Source organism: Oncorhynchus mykiss, chromosome 12 (genome assembly GCF_013265735.2).
Source record: "Oncorhynchus mykiss isolate Arlee chromosome 12, USDA_OmykA_1.1, whole genome shotgun sequence".
NCBI classification, from domain to species: Eukaryota; Metazoa; Chordata; class Actinopteri; order Salmoniformes; family Salmonidae; genus Oncorhynchus; species Oncorhynchus mykiss.
Window position 1 is genome coordinate 59,980,043 of NC_048576.1, and position 20,505 is coordinate 60,000,547.

At 41.1% G+C, this 20,505-nt stretch overlaps 1 protein-coding gene across 3 annotated transcripts in view; it reads left to right on the top strand.

Annotated features, from left to right (window-relative positions):
• The first annotated feature begins 703 nt into the window (after positions 1-703).
• The window catches only part of parp14rs1 (poly(ADP-ribose) polymerase family member 14-related sequence 1), a 29,124-nt gene continuing 9,322 nt past the window's right edge, over positions 704-20,505 (top strand). For 2 of the 3 annotated variants that reach the window (XM_021624357.2, XM_021624359.2), the window contains exons 1-12: positions 704-1,162; positions 3,943-4,049; positions 4,247-4,271; positions 5,538-5,849; positions 6,315-6,542; positions 7,286-9,564; positions 12,966-13,196; positions 15,112-15,333; positions 15,453-15,537; positions 16,764-16,910; positions 17,109-17,171; positions 20,155-20,331. In XM_021624357.2, the coding sequence (XP_021480032.1) occupies positions 988-1,162; positions 3,943-4,049; positions 4,247-4,271; positions 5,538-5,849; positions 6,315-6,542; positions 7,286-9,564; positions 12,966-13,196; positions 15,112-15,333; positions 15,453-15,537; positions 16,764-16,910; positions 17,109-17,171; positions 20,155-20,331 (4,051 nt within the window). In that variant the 5' untranslated portion in view covers positions 704-987. Of the gene's footprint in view, positions 1,163-3,942; positions 4,050-4,246; positions 4,272-4,956; positions 5,136-5,537; positions 5,850-6,314; positions 6,543-7,285; positions 9,565-12,965; positions 13,197-15,111; positions 15,334-15,452; positions 15,538-16,763; positions 16,911-17,108; positions 17,172-20,154; positions 20,332-20,505 lie in introns of those variants that run through there. The other variant, XM_021624358.2, reaches the window with a different exon arrangement.

Consider the following 20,505-nt stretch of genomic DNA (forward strand, 5'->3'; position numbering starts at 1 on the left):
CTGTGCGGGAACCCGCAGTCCTCGCAGACAAGCCCCCTGTCTTTTCACGCTGCGGGCGTCTGTCCCAGCCACCAAAAATAATTAATTGGTAGGATTCCCATTAGGGATTGTTGACAGACAGAGATAAAAGTGAAGAGAGTATCAAAATGTGATAAGTTCTTACTTGAACAGTTTAGTTTTATTTTCATGTTGGAAATTATTACTAGGTTTGTTTTGTTAGGGAATTGACAGCTCCTGTCCTATTTTATAAAAAGGAGATGTTATGGGTGTAAGATGGCACAGTGATGCCATCTGTTGGTAAATGTTAATTACTGCAACTCCAGTGTTTTGCAATGTACTGAACAAGAATGTTACTCTCAATGCTTCTGTCTTGTCATTTAATAACATTCAAACGAAGATGGGCTACACATACTGAGAAATAGGGGCACTGTTTCTCTCGCTCGGATGCTTTATCTATATGCTTCCAGTTCTTAAGTTTTGTTTTTGCGTCTTTTACGTTCAAACAGCTGAAAGTACAATATTTTTGGTTAAGGAAAATATATTTCACAGCGGTTTAGATGGTACAATGATTCTATACTTGCTTGTTTTGTCACAAACTGAAATGAGGCAAACTATTCGAATTTTAGCAACCAGGAAATGGCGTAGCGATTTCTGCATAGTGCAACTTTGAAGGAAACCAGTGAAAGTTATCAGAAAGAAGAAACTTAAAAACGCCCCCTTTTGTATGCAAAGAAATACGCACTCAAATAGGCTTACAAAAAAATACTAATAGTTTGAAGTATGCACACTGTAAGAAAGTGTTCATACACGTTGCAAGTGTAGGCCTATTCATTTCAATAATAAAGCAATTTTCAGACGACAATGCAAAGGATAAAATAGGGTGATGGTTTCACCAGAATCAAAAGCGAAACTAAACTGATAGGCTACCCGCTACCGCACCTACAGTGAATAGATGTGTTGTTCGTCATTTGAAGTTGTTCGGGCAGGATGGCAGAAGCCTACGCATTTGCCCTACTTGTTGAGTTGGAGAGGAATCCCAATATTCCCAAACTGAAAAACAAGTTGATAAAATATTTCCAAAGTAAAAAGTCTGACGGTGGTGATTGTCTTGTGGAATACGAAGATGGACAAGAAGCAGTAGTGCGGTTCAAAACTGAGGAGGGTAAGTTATAGCAATTGTAAATGCTTGTTTTACGCGGCCTGTATCACCTATTGGTTAGAGATGACATTCAACCAATGTTGTTAAGGAAGTTCGAAATGTACTTGTGCCTACCCTGCCCATCATATGATTAACTCAAAATAATGTTTACAACCACACATAATAATGGTAGCGACCCAGTGTTTATAAACGTGGATATCGAATTTTACACAGCATTCTTTTGTGGCACTGATGACACGCAGGGCTACGGGCCAGAAGGTTGAGGGATCAAATCACATTTCTGTGTTTCTGTGCCAATGCACCACACATCCAATAAACAAAGCATACCGACTTCCGGCACTTCAATATCACAGGAGGTTGGTGGCACCTTCATTGGGGAGATGGGTTCATGGTAATGGCCGCCGTGGAATCGATGGAATGGTATCAAACACATTAACTCCGTTCCAGCCATTATTATGAGCCGTCCTCCCCTCAGCAGCCTCCACTGTTCAATATCATGGTTAGCGTTTTCATTTTCAACACCACAATGAAATAGACCAGGGTCCCCCAACTGGCCGCGGTGGTTTTATTCGACCCCCCCCCCCATGTTTTATAAGACACAAAAAATAATAGATTTTTATTGTTAGACATAAAAAAAATGTAACACCAGGAAATCAGCTACAATGGATTTTAATTTGGGGAATATTAAATGAGTGCAGGAAATGCAGAATAAATTATTGTAGGGTGAAGTTGAATTGAACAGTATAAAACAATTCAAGTGGAGAAAGACCCATTGAAATAATTTAGAATATATGTGTTGCCACCCAAGGGTCACGCACTACTCATAAAGCAAATGTAGAACTTTTATTAATCAAAAACATAAAATACTGTCAAATTTGAAAAAGACCATATGATGTGATATTTTGGCCATATTGCCCAGCCCTATAAGGGAAGTACCATAACACTTTGATATAAGGGAGGGGTATGCAAGCAGATGAGGAAATCTGGCTAGGATGGAAGAAATTACAGTTGAAGTCAGAAGTTTACATACACCATACATACATTTAAACTCAGTTTTTCACAATTCCTGACATTTAATCCTTGTAAAAAATCCATAATTTAGGTCAGTTAGGATCACCACTTTTATTTTAAGAATGTGAAATGTCAGAAAAATAGTAGTGAGTGATTTATTTCAGATTTTATTTATTTCATCACATTCCCAGTGGGTCAGAAGTTTACATACACTCAATTAGTATTTGGTAGCATTGCCTTTAAATTGTTTAACTTGGGTCAAGCTTCCCACAATAAGTTGGGTGAATTTTGGCCCATTCCTCCTGACAGAGCTGGTGTAACTGAGTAGGTTTGTAGGCCTCCTTGCTCGCACACGCTTTTTCAGTTCTGCCCACAAATGTTCTATAGGATTTAGATTAGGGCTTTGTGATGGCCACTCCAATACCTTGACTTTGTTGTCCATAAGCCATTTTGCCACAACTTTGGAAGTATGCTTGGGGCCATTGTCCATTTGGAAGACCCATTTGCGACCATGTTTTAACTGTTTTAACTGATGTCTTGAGATGTTGCTTCAAAATATCCACATAATTTTCCTCCCTCATGATGCCATCTATTTTGTCGAAGTGCACCAGTCCCTCCTGCAGCAAAGCATCCCACAACATGATGCTGCCACCCCCGTGCTTCATGGTTGGGATGGTGTTCTTCGGCTTGCAAGCCTCCCCCTTTTCCTCCAAACATAACGATAGTCATTATGGCCAAACAGTTCTATTTTTGATTCATCAGACCAGAGGACATTGCTCCAAAAAGTATGATCTTTGTCCCCATGTGCAGTTGAAAACCGTAGTCTGGCTTTTTTATGGCAGTTTTGGAGCAGTGGCTTCTTCCTTGCTGAGCAGCCTTTCAGGTTATGTTGATACAGGACTTGTTTTACTGTGGATATAGATAATGTTGTACCCATTTCCTCCAGCATCTCCACAAGGTCCTTTGCTAATGTTCTGGGATTGATTTGCACCAAAGTACGTTCATCTCTAGGTGACAGAAAGCGTCTCCATCCTGAGCGGTATGACTGCTGTGTGGTCCCATGGTGTCTATACTTGCGTATTATTGTTTGTACAGATGAACGTGGCACCTTCAGGCCTTTTGAAATTGCTCCCAAGGATGAACCAGACTTGTGGAGGTCTACAATTTATTTTCTGAGGTCTTGGCTAATTTCTTTTGATTTTCCCATGATGTCAAGCAAAGAGGCACTGAGTTAGAAGGTAGCCTTGAAATGCATCCACAAGTACACCTCCAATTGACTGAAATTATGTCAATTAGCCTATCAGAAGCTTCCAAAGCCATGAAATCATTTTCTGGAATTTTCCAAGCTGTTTGAATGCACAGTCAACTTATTGTATGTAAACTTCTGACCCACTGGAATTGTGATACAGTGAATTATAAGTGAAATAATCTGTCTGTAAACAAATGTTGGAAATATTACTTGTGTCATGTACAAAGTAGATGTCCTAACCGACTTGCCAAAACTCTAGTTTGTAAACAAGAAATTTGTGGAGTGGTTGAAAAACGATGTAAACCAGGCAAAAAACACGCTACCCTCCACTGTGCCCAATAAAAAATAAACACACAACCCTCCCCAAAGCAAAGTAAAAAGTTTGACAACCTTCCCCTATTTTGGACCCCCTCCCCAGTAAATTATGAACTATCCCTTACATTGTTATGACATTGTTATTCATGGCTGAATGTGTTTTGAACATTGCATCATTAGTAGCGGTTATTTTCTGTCCCATGCACAGTCAGGCATAGAGTTCTTGAGAAGCAGGAGCACGAGATCAGGTTGGATCGAGGGGTGCTGAAACTGACCATTGGTCTGCCATCAGATGATGTCCCAAAGAATGTAAAGGTCAGTAGTGTCTTGATTGTGAACCATAGGCTATTCTTCTCTCTTACAGCCAGATTGTGCAGATGCACTACCAGTTCCCTAGTCTTTGTTCTGAATTTTCAAAGTTTTAAGTGACAATTTTATAGCCAATCATGTGACTACGTTGACCAATCTCAATGCTGTATTAAATACATAACACAATATTTTTTTATATTTAGGAAACACAGTCTCCTGTCACCTCAGGCAAGTATCAAACATTTCATTTTTTGATAAACATCTATAGTTGTTTGGCAGCTAACAAGGCAGGCAATATTAAACACTCATATTGGGCTCCCGAGTGGTGCAACGGTCTAAGGCACTGCATCTCAGTGCTAAAGGCATCACTACAGACACCCTTGTTCGAATCCAGGCTGTATCACAACCGGCCGTAATTGGGAGTAACATAGGGCGGCGCACAATTGGCCCAGCATCGTCCGGGTTTGGCCGGTGTAGGCCGTCATTGTAAATAAGAATTTGTTCTTAACTGACTGGCCTAGTTAAATAAAGGTTAAATAAAAAAATATATATATTAAACTATTCATCATGCCATACTATGCAAACGTTTGTGTTATTACAAGAAATTGTGGTATTATAAGACATGACATATACATGTCTTTGAACAGGGTATGGTAGTAGGTGCCAGGGGTACCGGTCTGTGTCAAGAACCTCTGGGTTTTTCATGCTCAACAGTTTCCCATGTGTATCAAGAATGGTCCACAACCTTAAGGACATCAGCCAACTTGACACAACTGTGGGAAGCATTGTAGTCTACATGGGCCAGCATCTCTGTGGAACGCTTTCGACACCTTGTATAGTCCATGCCCCGACAAATTGAGGCTGTTCTGAGAGCAGGGGGGGGGTATTCTTTACATGTTTTATACACTCAGTGTATGTTCTTACATGCTTACATGTTATAAAGCATAACACCTGCAGGCTTTAAGGAAAGTGTTACTCACAATTCAGCAGGTTATAGGGAGCCAATTGACAGCCAGCTCATGGCGTCAGCTAAGAGGAAGGCAGAGGCTGATGCTCAGCAGGAATTACTAGGCTTCAAAAAGCAAGCTGTTGGTTAGTAGGCTAAAATAATATCTCAGCATTTCTCAAGTGGTGCAGGGTTGTGGGGGATTCCTATTGGTTTGTGTCTGACCTGATTTTATTTTTTTAAAGTAAAGATTTTTTATTGGGCTGTTCGCAATAACATTTGAAAGGGTTAAATGGTCGCAGTACCCCGTTTTGGGAACCACTAGTGTATGTGAAAGGAATGTTTTCTAGAATTATACATAAATATATAATGTTTAACTATACGACACAAACGTTTGCATTCTATATTATGGTTAAGTTAACATACTATAACTGATTTGGCTCAGCAGTGGTTAATAATACATTGATAAAGTTGTATTACAGTTGTTGTTGTAGAAATCAACAAAGTAGTCGTAAACCTCCAAAAATACATGGTCTTATCATTCTCAGATGCTACTGACTCAAAAGACTTACCAACGAGTGGGGTTGGAGATGGACACACTCCCCTTACTGAGCCACAGACAGAGATGGAGATTGAACCGATGGAAGCCGAGGAAAAGCTGGTGTCCACCTCAGCCGTGTTGGGGAACATTGAGGAGAGCATGAACAAGGAGTTCCTGGAGATGCTGATAGAGAACATCCTGAGTGCGTATAACACCTCTGGTTCTGACTCTCCTACTGCAACTCAAACCTTCAGTCTGGAGATCCTGACACCTGTCCTAGACACCGGCTTGGCTGTGGTGACTTTCCAAAATGGAAAAGGTAAACAATAAGAATGATTTGTTGTTTTTCCACCTTAAAGATAGAATCAGCATTATGACATTGCCATGAGCAGCACTGCAGATATTGCGATGAGGGCGATGCAAGACTTTGCTCGCATACATTCACAGATTATGTGCGCATGCGCACAGGTTCACATCACACTGCTACAAGGTGGAAGCTACGGGACTAAAACAGCTGAGAAGTTTTGCCTTGCTCTTCCACCCAATATGTTTACTTTGTGCATTTACGTAATCTCGCGGAGTCTACCTGTAATAGAATTTACTGCTTGTAAATCTCCTAAATGACTAAAATGTAAATACCATTTTGAGAGGTATATAATTGTATCCTTTACATTACAACACGTCATCAAAGACACCAACTATTTACTGAATGTTATGACTTAGTATCTCTTGAAAACAAGGCCATATCTCATCAGCATACTCTACTACTTATCTTATTTGTCAGAGACTGAGAACTTCATCACCAGCTGCACCAGCAACAGGATGTTCAGACAGAAACAACTATCTGTTAAACTCCTGGAACTCACCACAAAAGTGAAAGTTGAAAACATAAATCCAAATGTTAGTTCAGACCACCTCCAACTGTTATTTGGAAAAGGGGGCGAGGAGGTGGAAGACGCTGAAATTAATGAAGAGGACCAATCAGCAATCCTCACCTTTCAAGATCCTAAAGGTAAAAACAGTACTAAGAGAAAGCAGAATGATTTTTCCATAGGGTGCAGGGGCAAAAAAAATGTACGCCTTATTTAGGTATGTTTCTACTAATAATGATTTACTATTTGTTAGGTAGGCTATATGCAGTTTCTCTTCGGTCATACCTTGTTGCCCTAGAAGACTAACTGAATCGGTACCTACAAGAATACATTTAACAAATTGATTCTCGCAGAGCGATTACTTTTAAGGATGAAAATCGAACACGGAAGGATTCATCCTGTGCAAATGTTCACCTCTTAAGGAAATTAAGGCTGTGAATGATCTAACGTGTTTCTCATAAGTTTGTCTTGGATGCATCATTTTATTTGATTAAATATTGTCAGATTTTATATAAGTCAAAATCGCTTAAAATAGCATGTTTACAGGCACATGTGCATTCAGATGGTGGAAAAAATAGCTCATATTTCTCCCTCCTATTCCTAAGACAAAATTAACAATTGGTGTATAATTCTTCTGCAATAAATGCTTAATTCTCCATTATGTTATTTTATATTTGGCTATATGTGAGAAGTTAGGTCTACAGTCAGTGTCCAGAGTTCAATGACTATTCCTTTAACACATCAAAGGTGCGGTAGAGCAGCCTCTCCTGCCGCCACCTACTTCTGCCGTCCTTGGTACTACATAGTTATGTTATATATGTTATGACAAAATTATATTTCATAATGTATGAGGAATAATCCAATATTATGTGTTTTTTATTAGCTGTTCACAGAGTCCTAGAGAAACCACATTACATCGAGAAGCAGCCTCTCAAGGCTTTCCCCTTCTATGATTCTCTGGGAACGGCCTTGTACGGCAAAGACAGACCCACATTGAAACTCCCTTCTGCCTTCACCGAAAACATCAACCAGGCAATTTGGAGATACCTCTGTGACAACCAGGAAGCTGCAGAGACCATCCACAAGGAAATGAGCAAACACTTCTGCAATGTAGACTTCCAACAACCTACCATCAAGTTAAGCCCACTGCCATCTCTACTCAAACAGAAGGGTGTGAAACCCAAGCACTTACAACAATGGAAGGACACCACCAAAGTTGCCTTAATCCAAACCTTGTCTAACTTTAAATCACTGGAGCTCCAGGTTCAGGACACTGCATGGGAAGAGTCTGAAGGGGAGATCCTCAAGGCAGTGTCTGGGGAGGCCGTGATGGTAGTCCATGAAGAGACCAGAGGTGTTCTGGCAGTGGTAGGATTGGTAGAAGATGTGGACCGGCTCAGGCAGACACTGGATGGGATCATGGACAGGATTTCTAGAAGAATCAAGAGGGAGAAGATGAGCATAACAGAGGAGTTCCCTCTGGTTCCATCAATCTACCAGGTACTGTTGCATGGCGGCCTGCTGGACAAGATTGTTGGTGAATTCCCAGAGTTGAAGCTGACGTATAATCAAGAGAGCCAGAGTGTGACCATCTATGGGTTGATGCAAGAGGTGTTGTGTGCTAACAGAAAGCTTGCAGGTGAAGTAGTAGCCCTGAAACAAAAGCTAGTGGAATTGGATCACTACGTCCTTGAGTTCCTGCAGGAAGAAAACCAGGAAAAGCTAACCAGTTCCCTTCTGACCTTACAGCGCATCAATGCAGCACTAAAAATAGAGAGAAAAGGAGTGCAGCTTCTGGCTGTCTCTGAGGAGGCCCTGTGCGAAGCAGAACATCAACTGCATACACTTTTGTTTTCTCAATACATAAATGTAGAAGACTCCGGTCTCCTGAGGATGTCCGAGTGGAAGGATATTGCCAAACGTTTGGAGGAAGCTTCAAACACTCCTTTCAGGAAAGTTATGGTCCAGACATCAGGTGATTATTCAGGACAACAAGTGGTAGTGTCTGGCTACAAGGAAACTGTTCTCTTAGTTTGTAATGAATTGGATGATTTCTTACACCAAAATGCTCATGTTGATGAAACTATCGAAGTTAAGTCTGAGGCTATTGTTAAATTCATCCAGGAACAACACAGGGATGCCTGGTCTGATAAAGTCAGAGATAGTGGAGTTAAAGTTTCTTTCAAGGATGAGGCTATTTACCTGAGTGGCACCAGAGTTCACGTAACAGATTGCAAGGCATTATTTGAAAACTTGTTATCCTCCACATTCTTTGACGCCTTGAGAATCTCCAAGCCTGGAGCAAAGAAGTTCTTCCAGGACAATGAGCCCATGTATGTTGACACAGTCATGATTCAGACAGGCTGTGTGGTCCAGCTGATTGAAGAAGAGTATGATGGCAATGGCAGACAAGGCATAAAGCTAGCAGGAGGAGGAATGAAACCTACCTACCAGCTTCAAACACCAGATGGGGTGGAGATAGCCGTTTGCAAAGCAGACATGTGCAAATATTCTGTACACGCTGTTGTCAATGCCGCTGCACTGGACCTGAAGCACAGTGGAGGTCTTGCAGGAGCTCTTCTGGATACTGCTGGCCCTCAACTGCAGGATGAGTGCAACCAGATCATCAAGAACAAGGGTCAGCTCAAGCCAGGGGACAGTGTCATCACTGGTGCAGGAGGGAAGCTCCGCTGCAAGCACATCATTCATGCAGTGGGACCCAGGTTTGACCAGGCAAACCGCCAGAAGGCCATAGGACAGTTGAGGAGGGCGGTGAAAGGGAGTCTGGATCTAGCAGAGACCCACAACTGCCTGTATGTGGCGCTTCCTGCTATTAGCTCCGGGAATCTAGGCTTTCCTCTGACCCTGTGTGCAGACACCATCGTCAAAGCTGTTAAAGAACACTGTGATGACAAGTTTGGGGAGAACACTCTGAAGAAGATCCATCTGGTGAACAATGATGACAAGACAGTCCAGGCTATGGAGGCAGCAGTGCAGAAGGTGTTTGGGAGCCATGGGACTAGTCATCCACGAGAGAATCGACCCACCATAGCTACACACAGCCAGCCTGGTAATCGGGTTCAACGCACAAGTGGTTCAAGTGTGCAGACAAAAGAGGGGCTGGCTATTACCCTGACGAAAGGGAATATCCAAGATGCTGTGGTAAATTCCAATGTTACTTTGGCTCACTTTGTTTGTATACATTTCAATAACCTTAGTTAAAAATGTCTTAGATTTCATGACGATAAAAATCAGAAGATCCAATATTTTTGTGTAGTGAACCCTTTTGATGTTGAGGTACCATATACAGTGCCTTGCGAAAGTATTCGGCCCCCTTGAACTTTGCGACCTTTTGCCACATTTCAGGCTTCAAACATAAAGATATAAAACTGTATTTTTTTGTGAAGAATCAACAACAAGTGGGACACAATCATGAAGTGGAACGACATTTATTGGATATTTCAAACTTTTTTAATAAATCAAAAACTGAAAAATTGGGCGTGCAAAATTATTCAGCCCCCTTAAGTTAATACTATGTAGCGCCACCTTTTGCTGCGATTACAGCTGTAAGTCGCTTGGGGTATGTCTCTATCAGTTTTGCACATCGAGAGACTGACATTTTTTCCCATTCCTCCTTGCAAAACAGCTCGAGCTCAGTGAGGTTGGATGGAGAGCATTTGTGAACAGCAGTTTTCAGTTCTTTCCACAGATTCTCGATTGGATTCAGGTCTGGACTTTGACTTGTCCATTCTAACACCTGGATATGTTTATTATTGAACCATTCCATTGTAGATTTTGCTTTATGTTTTGGATCATTGTCTTGTTGGAAGACAAATCTCCATCCCAGTCTCAGGTCTTTTGCAGACTCCATCAGGTTTTCTTCCAGAATGGTCCTGTATTTGGCTCCATCCATCTTCCCATCAATTTTAACCATCTTCCCTGTCCCTGCTGAAGAAAAGCAGGCCCAAACCATGATGCTGCCACCACCATGTTTGACAGTGGGGATGGTGTGTTCAGGGTGATGAGTTCAGGGTGATGAGCTGTGTTGCTTTTACGCCAAACATAACGTTTTGCATTGTTGCCAAAAAGTTCAAATTTGGTTTCATCTGACCAGAGCACCTTCTTCCACATGTTTGGTGTGTCTCCCAGGTGGCTTGTGGCAAACTTTAACCTTTCTGATCTCCCCATCCCGGATCCGGGTTCGTGAATACAGACTCAAGCTCATTACCATAACGCAACGTTAACTATTCATGAAAATCGCAAATGAAATGAAATAAATATGCTAGCTCTCAAGCTTAGCCTTTTGTTAACAACACTGTCATCTCAGATTTTCAAAATATGCTTCTCAACCATTGCAAAACAAGCATTTGTGTAACAGTATTGATGGCTAACGTAGCATTTAGCATTAGCATTCAGCTGGCAACATTTACACAAAAAAACAGAAAAGCATTCAAAAAAATCATTTACCTTTGAAGAACTTCAGATGTTTTCAATGAGGAGACTCTCAGATAGCAAATGTTCAGTTTTTCCTGAAAGATTATTTGTTTAGGACAAATCGCTCCGTTTTCTGCGTCACGTTTAGCTATGAAAAAACCCCTGTATCCAGGATTGTGTAAATCTATCAGCAAGCTCATTAGCATAACACAACGTTAACTATTTATGAAAATCGCAAATGAAATGAAATAAATATGCCATCTCTCAAGCTTAGCCTTTTGTAAACAACACTGTCATCTCAGATTTTCAAAATATGCTTCTCAACCATAGGAAAACAATCATTTGTGTAAAAGTAGCTAGCTAGAGTTAGCATTTCGCGTTAGCATTTAGCGTTAGCATTAGCGTTAGCATCCAGCACGCAACATTAACAAAAACATAAAAGCCTTCAAATAAAATCATTTACCTTTGAAGAACTTCTGATGTTTTCAATGAGGATACTCTCAGTTAGATAGCAGATGCTCAGTTTTTCCAAAAAGATTCCTTGTGTATTAGAAATAGCTCCGTTTTATACATCACATTTGGCTACCAAAAAAAATCCATAAATTCAGTCCTCAAAACGCAAACTTTTTTCCAAATTAACTCCATAATATCGACTGAAAACATGGCAAACGTTGTTTAGAATCAATCCTCAAGGTGTTTTTCACATATCTCTTCATTGATACATCGTTCTTGGACACATGCTTTCTCTCCTGAATCCCAGGAGAAAATGACCGCACCTGAAGATTACGCACACATTTAGACAAAGGACACCGGGCGGACCTCTGGAAAATGTAGTCTCTTATGGCCAATCTTCCAATGATATGCCTACAAATACGTCACAATGCTGCTAAGACCTTGGGCGAACGACAGAAAGTGTAGGCTCATTCGTTGCGCAATCACAGCCATATAAGGAGAGAATGGAAAACAGAGCTTCAGAAATTCTGCTAATTCCTGGGTGATGCATCATCTTGGTTTCGCCTGTAGAATGAGTTCTGGGGCACTTACAGACAAAATCTTTGCAGATTCTGAAACTTCAGAGTGTTTTCTTTCCAAAACTGTCAAGAATATGCATAGTCGAGCATCTTTTCGTGACAAAATATCGCGCTTAAAACGGGAACGTTTTTTATCCAAAAATGAAATAGCGCCCCTAGAGCTCTAAGAGGTTAAACGACACTTTTTATGGATATCTTTAAGAAATGGCTATCTTCTTGCCACTCTTCCATAAAGGCCAGATTTGTGCAATATACGACTGATTGTTGTCCTATGGACGGAGTCTCCCACCTCAGCTGTAGATCTCTGCAGTTCATCCAGAGTGATCATGGGCCTCTTGGCTGCATCTCTGATCAGTCTTCTCCTTGTATGAGCTGAAAGTTTAGAGGGACGGCCAGGTCTTGGTAGATTTGCAGTGGTCTGATACTCCTTCCATTTCAATATTATCGCTTGCACAGTGCTCCTTGGGATGTTTAAAGCTTGGGAAATATTTTTGTATCCAAATCCGGCTTTAAACTTCTTCACAGCAGTATCTCGGACCTGCCTGGTGTGTTCCTTGTACTTCATGATGCTCTCTGCGCTTTTAACGGACCTCTGAGACTATCACAGTGCAGGTGCATTTATACAGAGACTTGATTACACACAGGTGGATTGTATTTATCATCATTAGTCATTTAGGTCAACATTGGATCATTCAGAGATCCTCACTGAACTTCTGGAGAGAGTTTGCTGCACTGAAAGTAAAGGGGCTGAATCATTTTGTACGCCCAATTTTTCAGTTTTTGATTTGTTAAAAAAGTTTGAAATATCCAATAAATGTCGTTCCACTTCATGATTGTGTCCCACTTGTTGTTGATTCTTCACAAAAAAATACAGTTTTATATCTTTATGTTTGAAGCCTGAAATGTGGCAAAAGGTCGCAAAGTTCAAGGGGGCCGAATACTTTCGCAAGGCACTGTACAAGTTGTCATTGAATGACAATCCAGTTTATAATCAGTTACATGCAACTTGAAGATTTTCATAGATCTGTTTCAAGTTTATTTGCCATGTGTAAACAAATACATTGGACGTTTAACTCTTAAATCATCTTACTGTTACAGACAGAAGTTGTGGTCAATACCGTGGGTGATGACCTAGCACTTAACCATGGTGCAGTCTCCAATGCCATCCTCGCCGCTGCTGGCCCCCAACTTCAGACTCTGGTAAACCAACAGGGCACAGCCGGAAGGCCTGGGGAAGTCATTGTCACCACTGGCTGCAACCTGAAGAGCAAGCAGGTGTTTCATACCATTGCCCCTCACTGGGACAATGGACAAGGAGCACCACAGAAGGTAAATTATGTTGTTCCTTATCTAAGGATATATAGTTTCATTTTTTGTGTATTTGTACTGTATTTGTTGTGTACATTGCATTCAGAAAGTATTCAGACCACTTCCCTTTTCCACATTTTGTTACGTTAGTCTTATTCTAAAATTGCTAAAAATATATTTTTTCCCTCATCAACCTACACACGATACCCTATAAAGACAAAGGGAAAACAGGTTTTTATAATTTTTTACAAATGTATGAAAAAATAGAAACAGAAGTACCTTATTTACATAAGTATTCAGACCCCAGGTGCATCCTGTTTCCATTGATCATCCTTGAGATGTTTCTACAACATGATTGGAGTTCACCTGTGTTCAATTGAATTAATTGGACATGATTTGGAAAGGCACACATCTGTCTGTTAGGTCCCACAGTTGACAGTACATGTCAAAGCAAAAAGCAAGCCATGAGGTTGAAGGAATTGCCTGTAGAGCTCCGAAACAGGATTGTGTCGAGGTTACCAAACATTAAACAAAACATTTCCGCAGCATTGGAGGTCCCCAAGAACACAGTGGCCTCAATCATTCTTAAATGAAAAAAGTTTGGAACCACCAAGACTCGTTCTAGAGCTGGCCGCCCGGCCAAACTGAGCAATCGGGGGAGAAGGACCTTGGTCAGGGAGATGACCAAGAACCCGATGGTCACTCTGATAGAGCTCCAAAATTCCTCTGTGGAGATGGGAGAACCTTAAAGAAGGACAACCATCTCTGCGGACACTCCACCACTCAGGCCTTTATGGTCGACTGGCCAGACGGAAGCCACTCCTCAGTAAAAGGCACATGACAGCCCGCTTGGAGTTTGCACCTAAAGGGCTTTCAGACCATGGGAAACAAGATTCTCTGGTCTGATGAAATCAAGATTGAACTCTTTGGCCTGAATGCCAAGCGTCACATCTGGAGGAAACCTGGTACCATCCCTATGGTGAAGCATGGTGGTGGTAGCATCATGCTGTGGGGATGTTTTTCAGTGGCAGGGACGGGTAGACTAGTCAGGATCGAGGGAAAGATGAACGGAGCAAAGTACAGAGAGATCATTGATGAAAACCTGCTCCAGAGCACTCAGGACCTCAGACTGGGGCGAAGGTTCACCTTCCAATAGGACAACGACCCTAAGCTCACAGCCAAGACAATGCAGGAGTGGCTTGGGGACAATTCTCTGAATGTCCTTGAGTGGCCCAGCAAGAGCCCTGTCTTGAACCCGATCGAACATCTCTGGAGAGACCTGAAATTACCTGTGCAGCAACGCTCCCCATCCAACCTAACAGAGCTTGAGAGGATCTGCAGAGAAGAATGGGAGAACCTCCCTAAATGAAGGTGTGCCAAGTTTGTAGCGTCATACCCCAAAACACTTGAGGCTGTAATCACTACCAAAGGTGCTTCAACAAAGTACTGAGTAAAGGGTCTGAATACTCATGTAAATGTGATTTGTTTTTTTATTTTCAATACATTTGCAAACATTTACATAATCCTGTTTTTGCTTTGTCATTATGGGTATTGTGTGTAGATTGACGAGTGAAAGAATAAGGCTGTAATCTAACACTGTGGAAAAGTTAGTGGGTCTGAATACTTTCCAAATGCACTATATATAAAATATCTATAAAATGTAAGTAATGTAATGTCCGACACTTGAAATGACTTATCCCTAGGTAGGATGTCTAGGTCAGGGCTCTCCAACCCTGTTCCTGGAGAGCTACTGTCCTGTAGGTTTTCACTCTAACCCCAGTTGTAACTAACCTGATTCAGCTCCTCAACCAGGTAATTTTAACAGGTGCGCTAGATAACCTACAGGTTGGTAGCTGTTCAGGAACAGGAGTTGGAGAGCCCTGTACTATGTAGTATAAAACCACGTCTTACTGATGTCTAACTGAAATGTACCTAGATATTGAGTGGGATCGTGAAAGAGTGCTTGGGTGAGGCAGAGCATCAGGGACTCATCTCGATCACCTTCCCTGCCATCGGCACGGGAAACCTGGGCTTCCCCAAAGACCTGGTGGCCTCTCTGATGCTGGATGAAGTCCTCAAGTTTAGCAGTAAGAGGAACCCCAAGCACCTGAAGGAGGTTGTCTTCATCCTCCACCCAGGTGATGCTCCGACGATCCAGGTAAGGAAAGGAAAGGAAGAGTGATATAGTCGATAAAACTACTGTCAAATGTAAAACCCTTTTCTGCTTCAAGGTGCAATTTGTTTTCCTCTTTTAATTGCTTCTACCTTTGCTCACAGGCATTCACTGATGAATTTAAAAAAAGGTTCACAACCCAGTCGGGAACGTCAAGGGGCTCAGCAGCATCCAGTCAACAGAGTAAAGGTATGTTAATAATATATTCAATTTAAATATGTTCATAGTATATGCCATTTAAATATATGCCATTTAGCAGACACTTTTATCCAAAGCGACATGTGTTTTACGAATGGGTAGTCCTGGAAATTGAACCCACTATCTTGCCGTTACAAACGCCATGCTCTACCAACTGAGCTATAGAGGACTACGAGATTCATATATGTATATTTTGACAAATTATTGTTTCTTAAGGTAAGATGTGATATAAACCTGTAAACCTTTTGGGTTCGAACCGGTTCATAACTTTATTTTCCTGGTCGGAACAGTGGAATGAAACAAAAAAAATTGGGTTTCTGTTCAGAACAAAACGATTGGAAATCATTTTGGTTCCAACCCCTGGGAAAGGAAACAAGCACTCATTAAGATCACATTAAGAACACACTTAACAAGATAGAAGATAGAGTTCTGTTGATGCTGAAAACAGAATATATGTTTTTAAACAACATTCTTAGAACGTTCTTTGAACTTTACTAATGTTTTCTTGTGTTTTTTTTATGGTAAGTTTTCTTAATGTTCTGAGAACATGACTAAAAAGAACCATGAGGAAACCTGCAGAAAACGTAATGTTAAATGACTGAAATTCCCACAGAAGAACGTTGTTTCTTATCGTTCTCTGATCAATTTGAGAACATTACTTTAAATAGAACGAGGAAACCTATATGAAACGTTATGGGACTGTTGTATGCTAAATAACCATAGGACAACCACACTCACCAAGCTCTCAGAAACATATGGGTCTCCAAATTTGATGTGCTAGATGGGTAGTCCCATGCTCTTCACCCCATGAGGAGTAATGACTGATCTTCACCCTGTTATTGTCAAGCCTGTTAGAGGCCCATGGGTAACTTTACAGTTTGATATTATATGTGAGTTTATCTGTACAAGGAATATTTGATCAATGAGACAATGTTGGATTTATCTCAAACATGTTTTTAAATAATAGTTAGGCAGTTAAATAAGTGTCCGTAACAGGGTTGACACATGCAGATTAAATGCTCTTAGGTCATAGGATTTGAATGCCTGAAATGGAGGGTTTCCATAGGCTAAACATATCCTCCATGCAAATAAATGTTGAAAGAAGAGATATTTTAAAGTTCATTGCTTAAAAATGTGCATGTCTAAAAGGCATCCATTTTGTGGATCGACCGAGGTCCCTTATGTAATTGGCTTGACTTTTCTTCCCTCTTTACTAGGCCCTTTCTCTAAAATCACTTCAAGCTCAGGGATGCATGAGACGAAGATGGGAGGGGTGCTTATACAGGTAATCACAGGAGACATCACCAAGGAGACCACTGATGTCATCGTCAACTCCTCCAATAACACCTTCAATCTCCAGTCAGGTAAATCTAACCTTACTTCTGTCTCATTTCACTGGAGTTTACCTGTTTTTCTGTACATTACACAATTGTTAACATAGCAAATAATAGGTACTAACTTTACATTACAGAACATTATGGCTACACTGTATTTGATAACTATAAAGCTCCTCGTACACAATTTTTATAACCCTTCTGTTCATCTTATACTTCTTTCTCCAGGGGTATCTAAGGCCATTCTGGATGTGGCTGGTCAGACTGTGGTAGCTGAATGCCAACAACTCGGTAAGAACCTCTATATCTGAAAAGAGTATGTGATCAAAAAATAAGACTATTTGAACAAGCCTCTGTTCGGCAAACTGTCTGTGCTCTTCCTCTCTGTCTCTGAACCTTTCACTCTGTCTCCCTCTACAGTGCCTTGCAAAAGTATTCATCCCCCTTGTTGCATTACATTTTGTTGTATTGCAACCTGTAATTTAAATGGATTTTTATTTGGAATTCATTTAACGGACATACACAAAATAGTCCAAATTGGTGAAGTGAAAAAAAAAAAAAAACTTGTTTAAAGAAATTATAAAAAATATCCAATGGAAAAGTGGTGCGTGCATATGTATGTATTCAATACCTTTGCTATGAAGCCCCTAAATAAGATCTGGTGCAAGCAATTACCTTCAGAAGTTACATAATTAGTTAGGCTGCACACAAGTGGACTTTGTTTAAGTGTCACATGATCTGTCACATGATCTCAGTATTTTTACACCTGTTCTGAAAGGCCCCAGAGTCTGCAACACCACTAAGCAAGGGGCACCACCAAGCAAACGGCACCATGAAGACCAAGGAGCTCTCCAAACAGGTCAGGGACAAAGTTGTGGAGAAGTACAGATCAGGGTTGGGTTATAAAAAAAATATCTGAAACTTTGAACATCCTAAGGAGCACCGTTAAATCCATTATTAAAAAATGGAAAGAATATGGCACCACAACAAACCTGCCAAGAGAGGGCCGCCCACCAAAACTCATGGACCAGGCAAGGAGGGCATTAATCAGAGGCAACAAAGAGACCAAAGATAACCCTGAAGGAGCTGCAAAGCTCCACAGCGGAGATTGGGGTATCTGTCCATAGGATCACTTTAAGCCGTACACTCCACAGAGCTGGGCTTTACGGAAGATTGGCCAGACAAAAGCCATTGATTTAAAGAAAAAAAATAAGCAAACACGTTTGGTGTTCGCCAAAAGGCATGTGGGAGACTCCCCAAACATATGGAAGAAGGTACTCTGGTCAGATGAGACTAAAATTGAGCTTTTTGGCCATCAAGGAAAACACTATGTCTGGCAAACCCAACACCTCTCATCACCCCGAGATCACTATCCCCACAGTGAAGCATGGTGGTGGCAGCATCATGCTGTGGGGATGTTTTTCATCGGCAAGGACTGGGAAACTGGTCAGAATTGAAGGAATGTTGGATGGTGCTAAATACAGGGAAATTCTTGAGGGAAACCTGTTTCAGTCTTTGAGATTTGAGACTGGGACGGAGGTTCACCTTCGAGCAGGACAATGACCCTAAGCATACTGCTAAAGCAACATTCGAGTGGCTTAAGTGAAAACATTTAAATGTCTTGGAATGGCCAAGTCAAAGCACAGACCTTAATCCAATTGAGAATCTGTGGTATGACTTAAATATTGCTGTACACCAGTGGAACCCATCCAACTTGAAGGAGCTAGAGCAGTTTTGCCTTGAAGAATGGGAAAAAATTCCAGTGGCTAGATGTGCCAAGCTTATAGAGACAAACAGTTGAAGTCGGAAGTTTACATACACTCAGGATGGAGTCATTCATTATAACTTGTTTTTCAAGTTTTGGCAAGTCGGTTACGACATCTACTGTGTGCATGACACAAGGAATTTTTCCAACAATTGTTTACAGACAAGATTATTTCACCTATAATTCACTATCACAATTCCAGTAGGTCAGAATTTTATATACACTAAGTTGACTGTACCTTTAAACAGCTTGGAATATTCCAGAAAATGATGGCTTTCGAAGCTTCTGATAGGTTAATTGACATCATTTGAGTAAATTGGAGGTGTACCTGTGGAGGTGTACCAGTGCCTCTTTGCTTGACATCATGGGAAAATCAAAAGAAATCAGCAAAGACCTCAGAAAAAAATGTAGACCTCCCCAAGTCTGGTTCATCCTTGGGAGCAATTCCCAAACGCCTGAAGGCACCACGTTCATCTGTACAAATAATAGTACACAAGTATAAACACCATGGAACAGCGCAGCCGTCATATCGCTCAGGAAGGAGACGCGTTCTGTCTCCTAGAGATGGCTTGCAAGCCGAAGAACACCATCCCAACCGTGAAGCACGGGGGTGGCAGCATCATGTCGTGGGGGTGCTTTGCTGCAGGAGGCACTTCACAAAATAGATAACATCATGAGAGAGGAAAATGATGTGGATATATTGAAGCAACATCTCAAGACATCAGTCAGGATGTTAAAGCTTGGTTGCAAATGGGTCTTCCAAATGGACAATGACCCCAAGCATACTTCCAAAGTTGTGGCAAAATGGCTTTAGGACAACAAGGTAAAGGTATTGGAGTCGCCATCACAAAGCCCTGACCTCAATCCTAATGATTGAACTGAAAAAGTTTGTGCGACCTACAAGCCTGACTCAGTTACACCAGTTCTGTCAGGAGAATGGGACAAAATTCACCCAACTTATTGTGGAAGGCTACCCAAAACATTTGACCCAAGTTAAACAATTTAAAGACAATGCTACCAAATACTCATTGAGTGTATGTAAACTTCTGACCCACAGGGAATGTGATGAAAGAAATAGAAGCTGAAAGAAATTATTCTCTCTACTATTATTCTGTCATTTCACATTCTAAAATAAAAGTGGTGATCCTAACTGACCTAAAACAGTGCATTTTTTACTAGGATTATATGTCAGGGGTTGTGAACATCTGAGTTTAAATGTATTTGCTTAAGGTGTATGTAAACTTCCGACTTCAACTGTACATACCTGTCTCCCTAGCCTCTGCTTCCTACTGTCCTGTCATGAAAATGTAAAAAATACGTTAGGATTTTAAAAATAAAATTTTACCTACAAACTTGCCTCAATATATGTTCCTTGTCCTGGTATACAATCAGGAAAGTCTCCCTTAGAAATGTTCTGAATCTTTAAATTCCAAGTACATATGGTCACTGCTCTGCCTACTGAAATCAATGTACAGTAAAACAAATAATGTATACAATGTATATTTCCAGGAGCCCAGCCTAACAATGGAGTGATACTTACCCAGCCGGGCAACATGCAGTGTAAGAAGATCATCCACCTGGTTGGTCAGACGGACCCAAAGAAGATCCAGGAGTCGGTCAAAGTAGCACTGCAAATGTGTGCACAGAATAACCTCACATCCATCTCCTTCCCTGCTCTCGGCACAGGTGAGTTACAAAACAGAACAGGAATGAATAGTCAGGTACAAGGTTTAGATAGCTGGCACTACCAAATTTCTAAATTGCACCTTGCGTAGTCTACATTTCTAACTCTCAACACTAAGTTGAGACCACGACAGAGTTCCTTTCTGATTCGGGGAATTGTTTAACTGGGATTTTGGG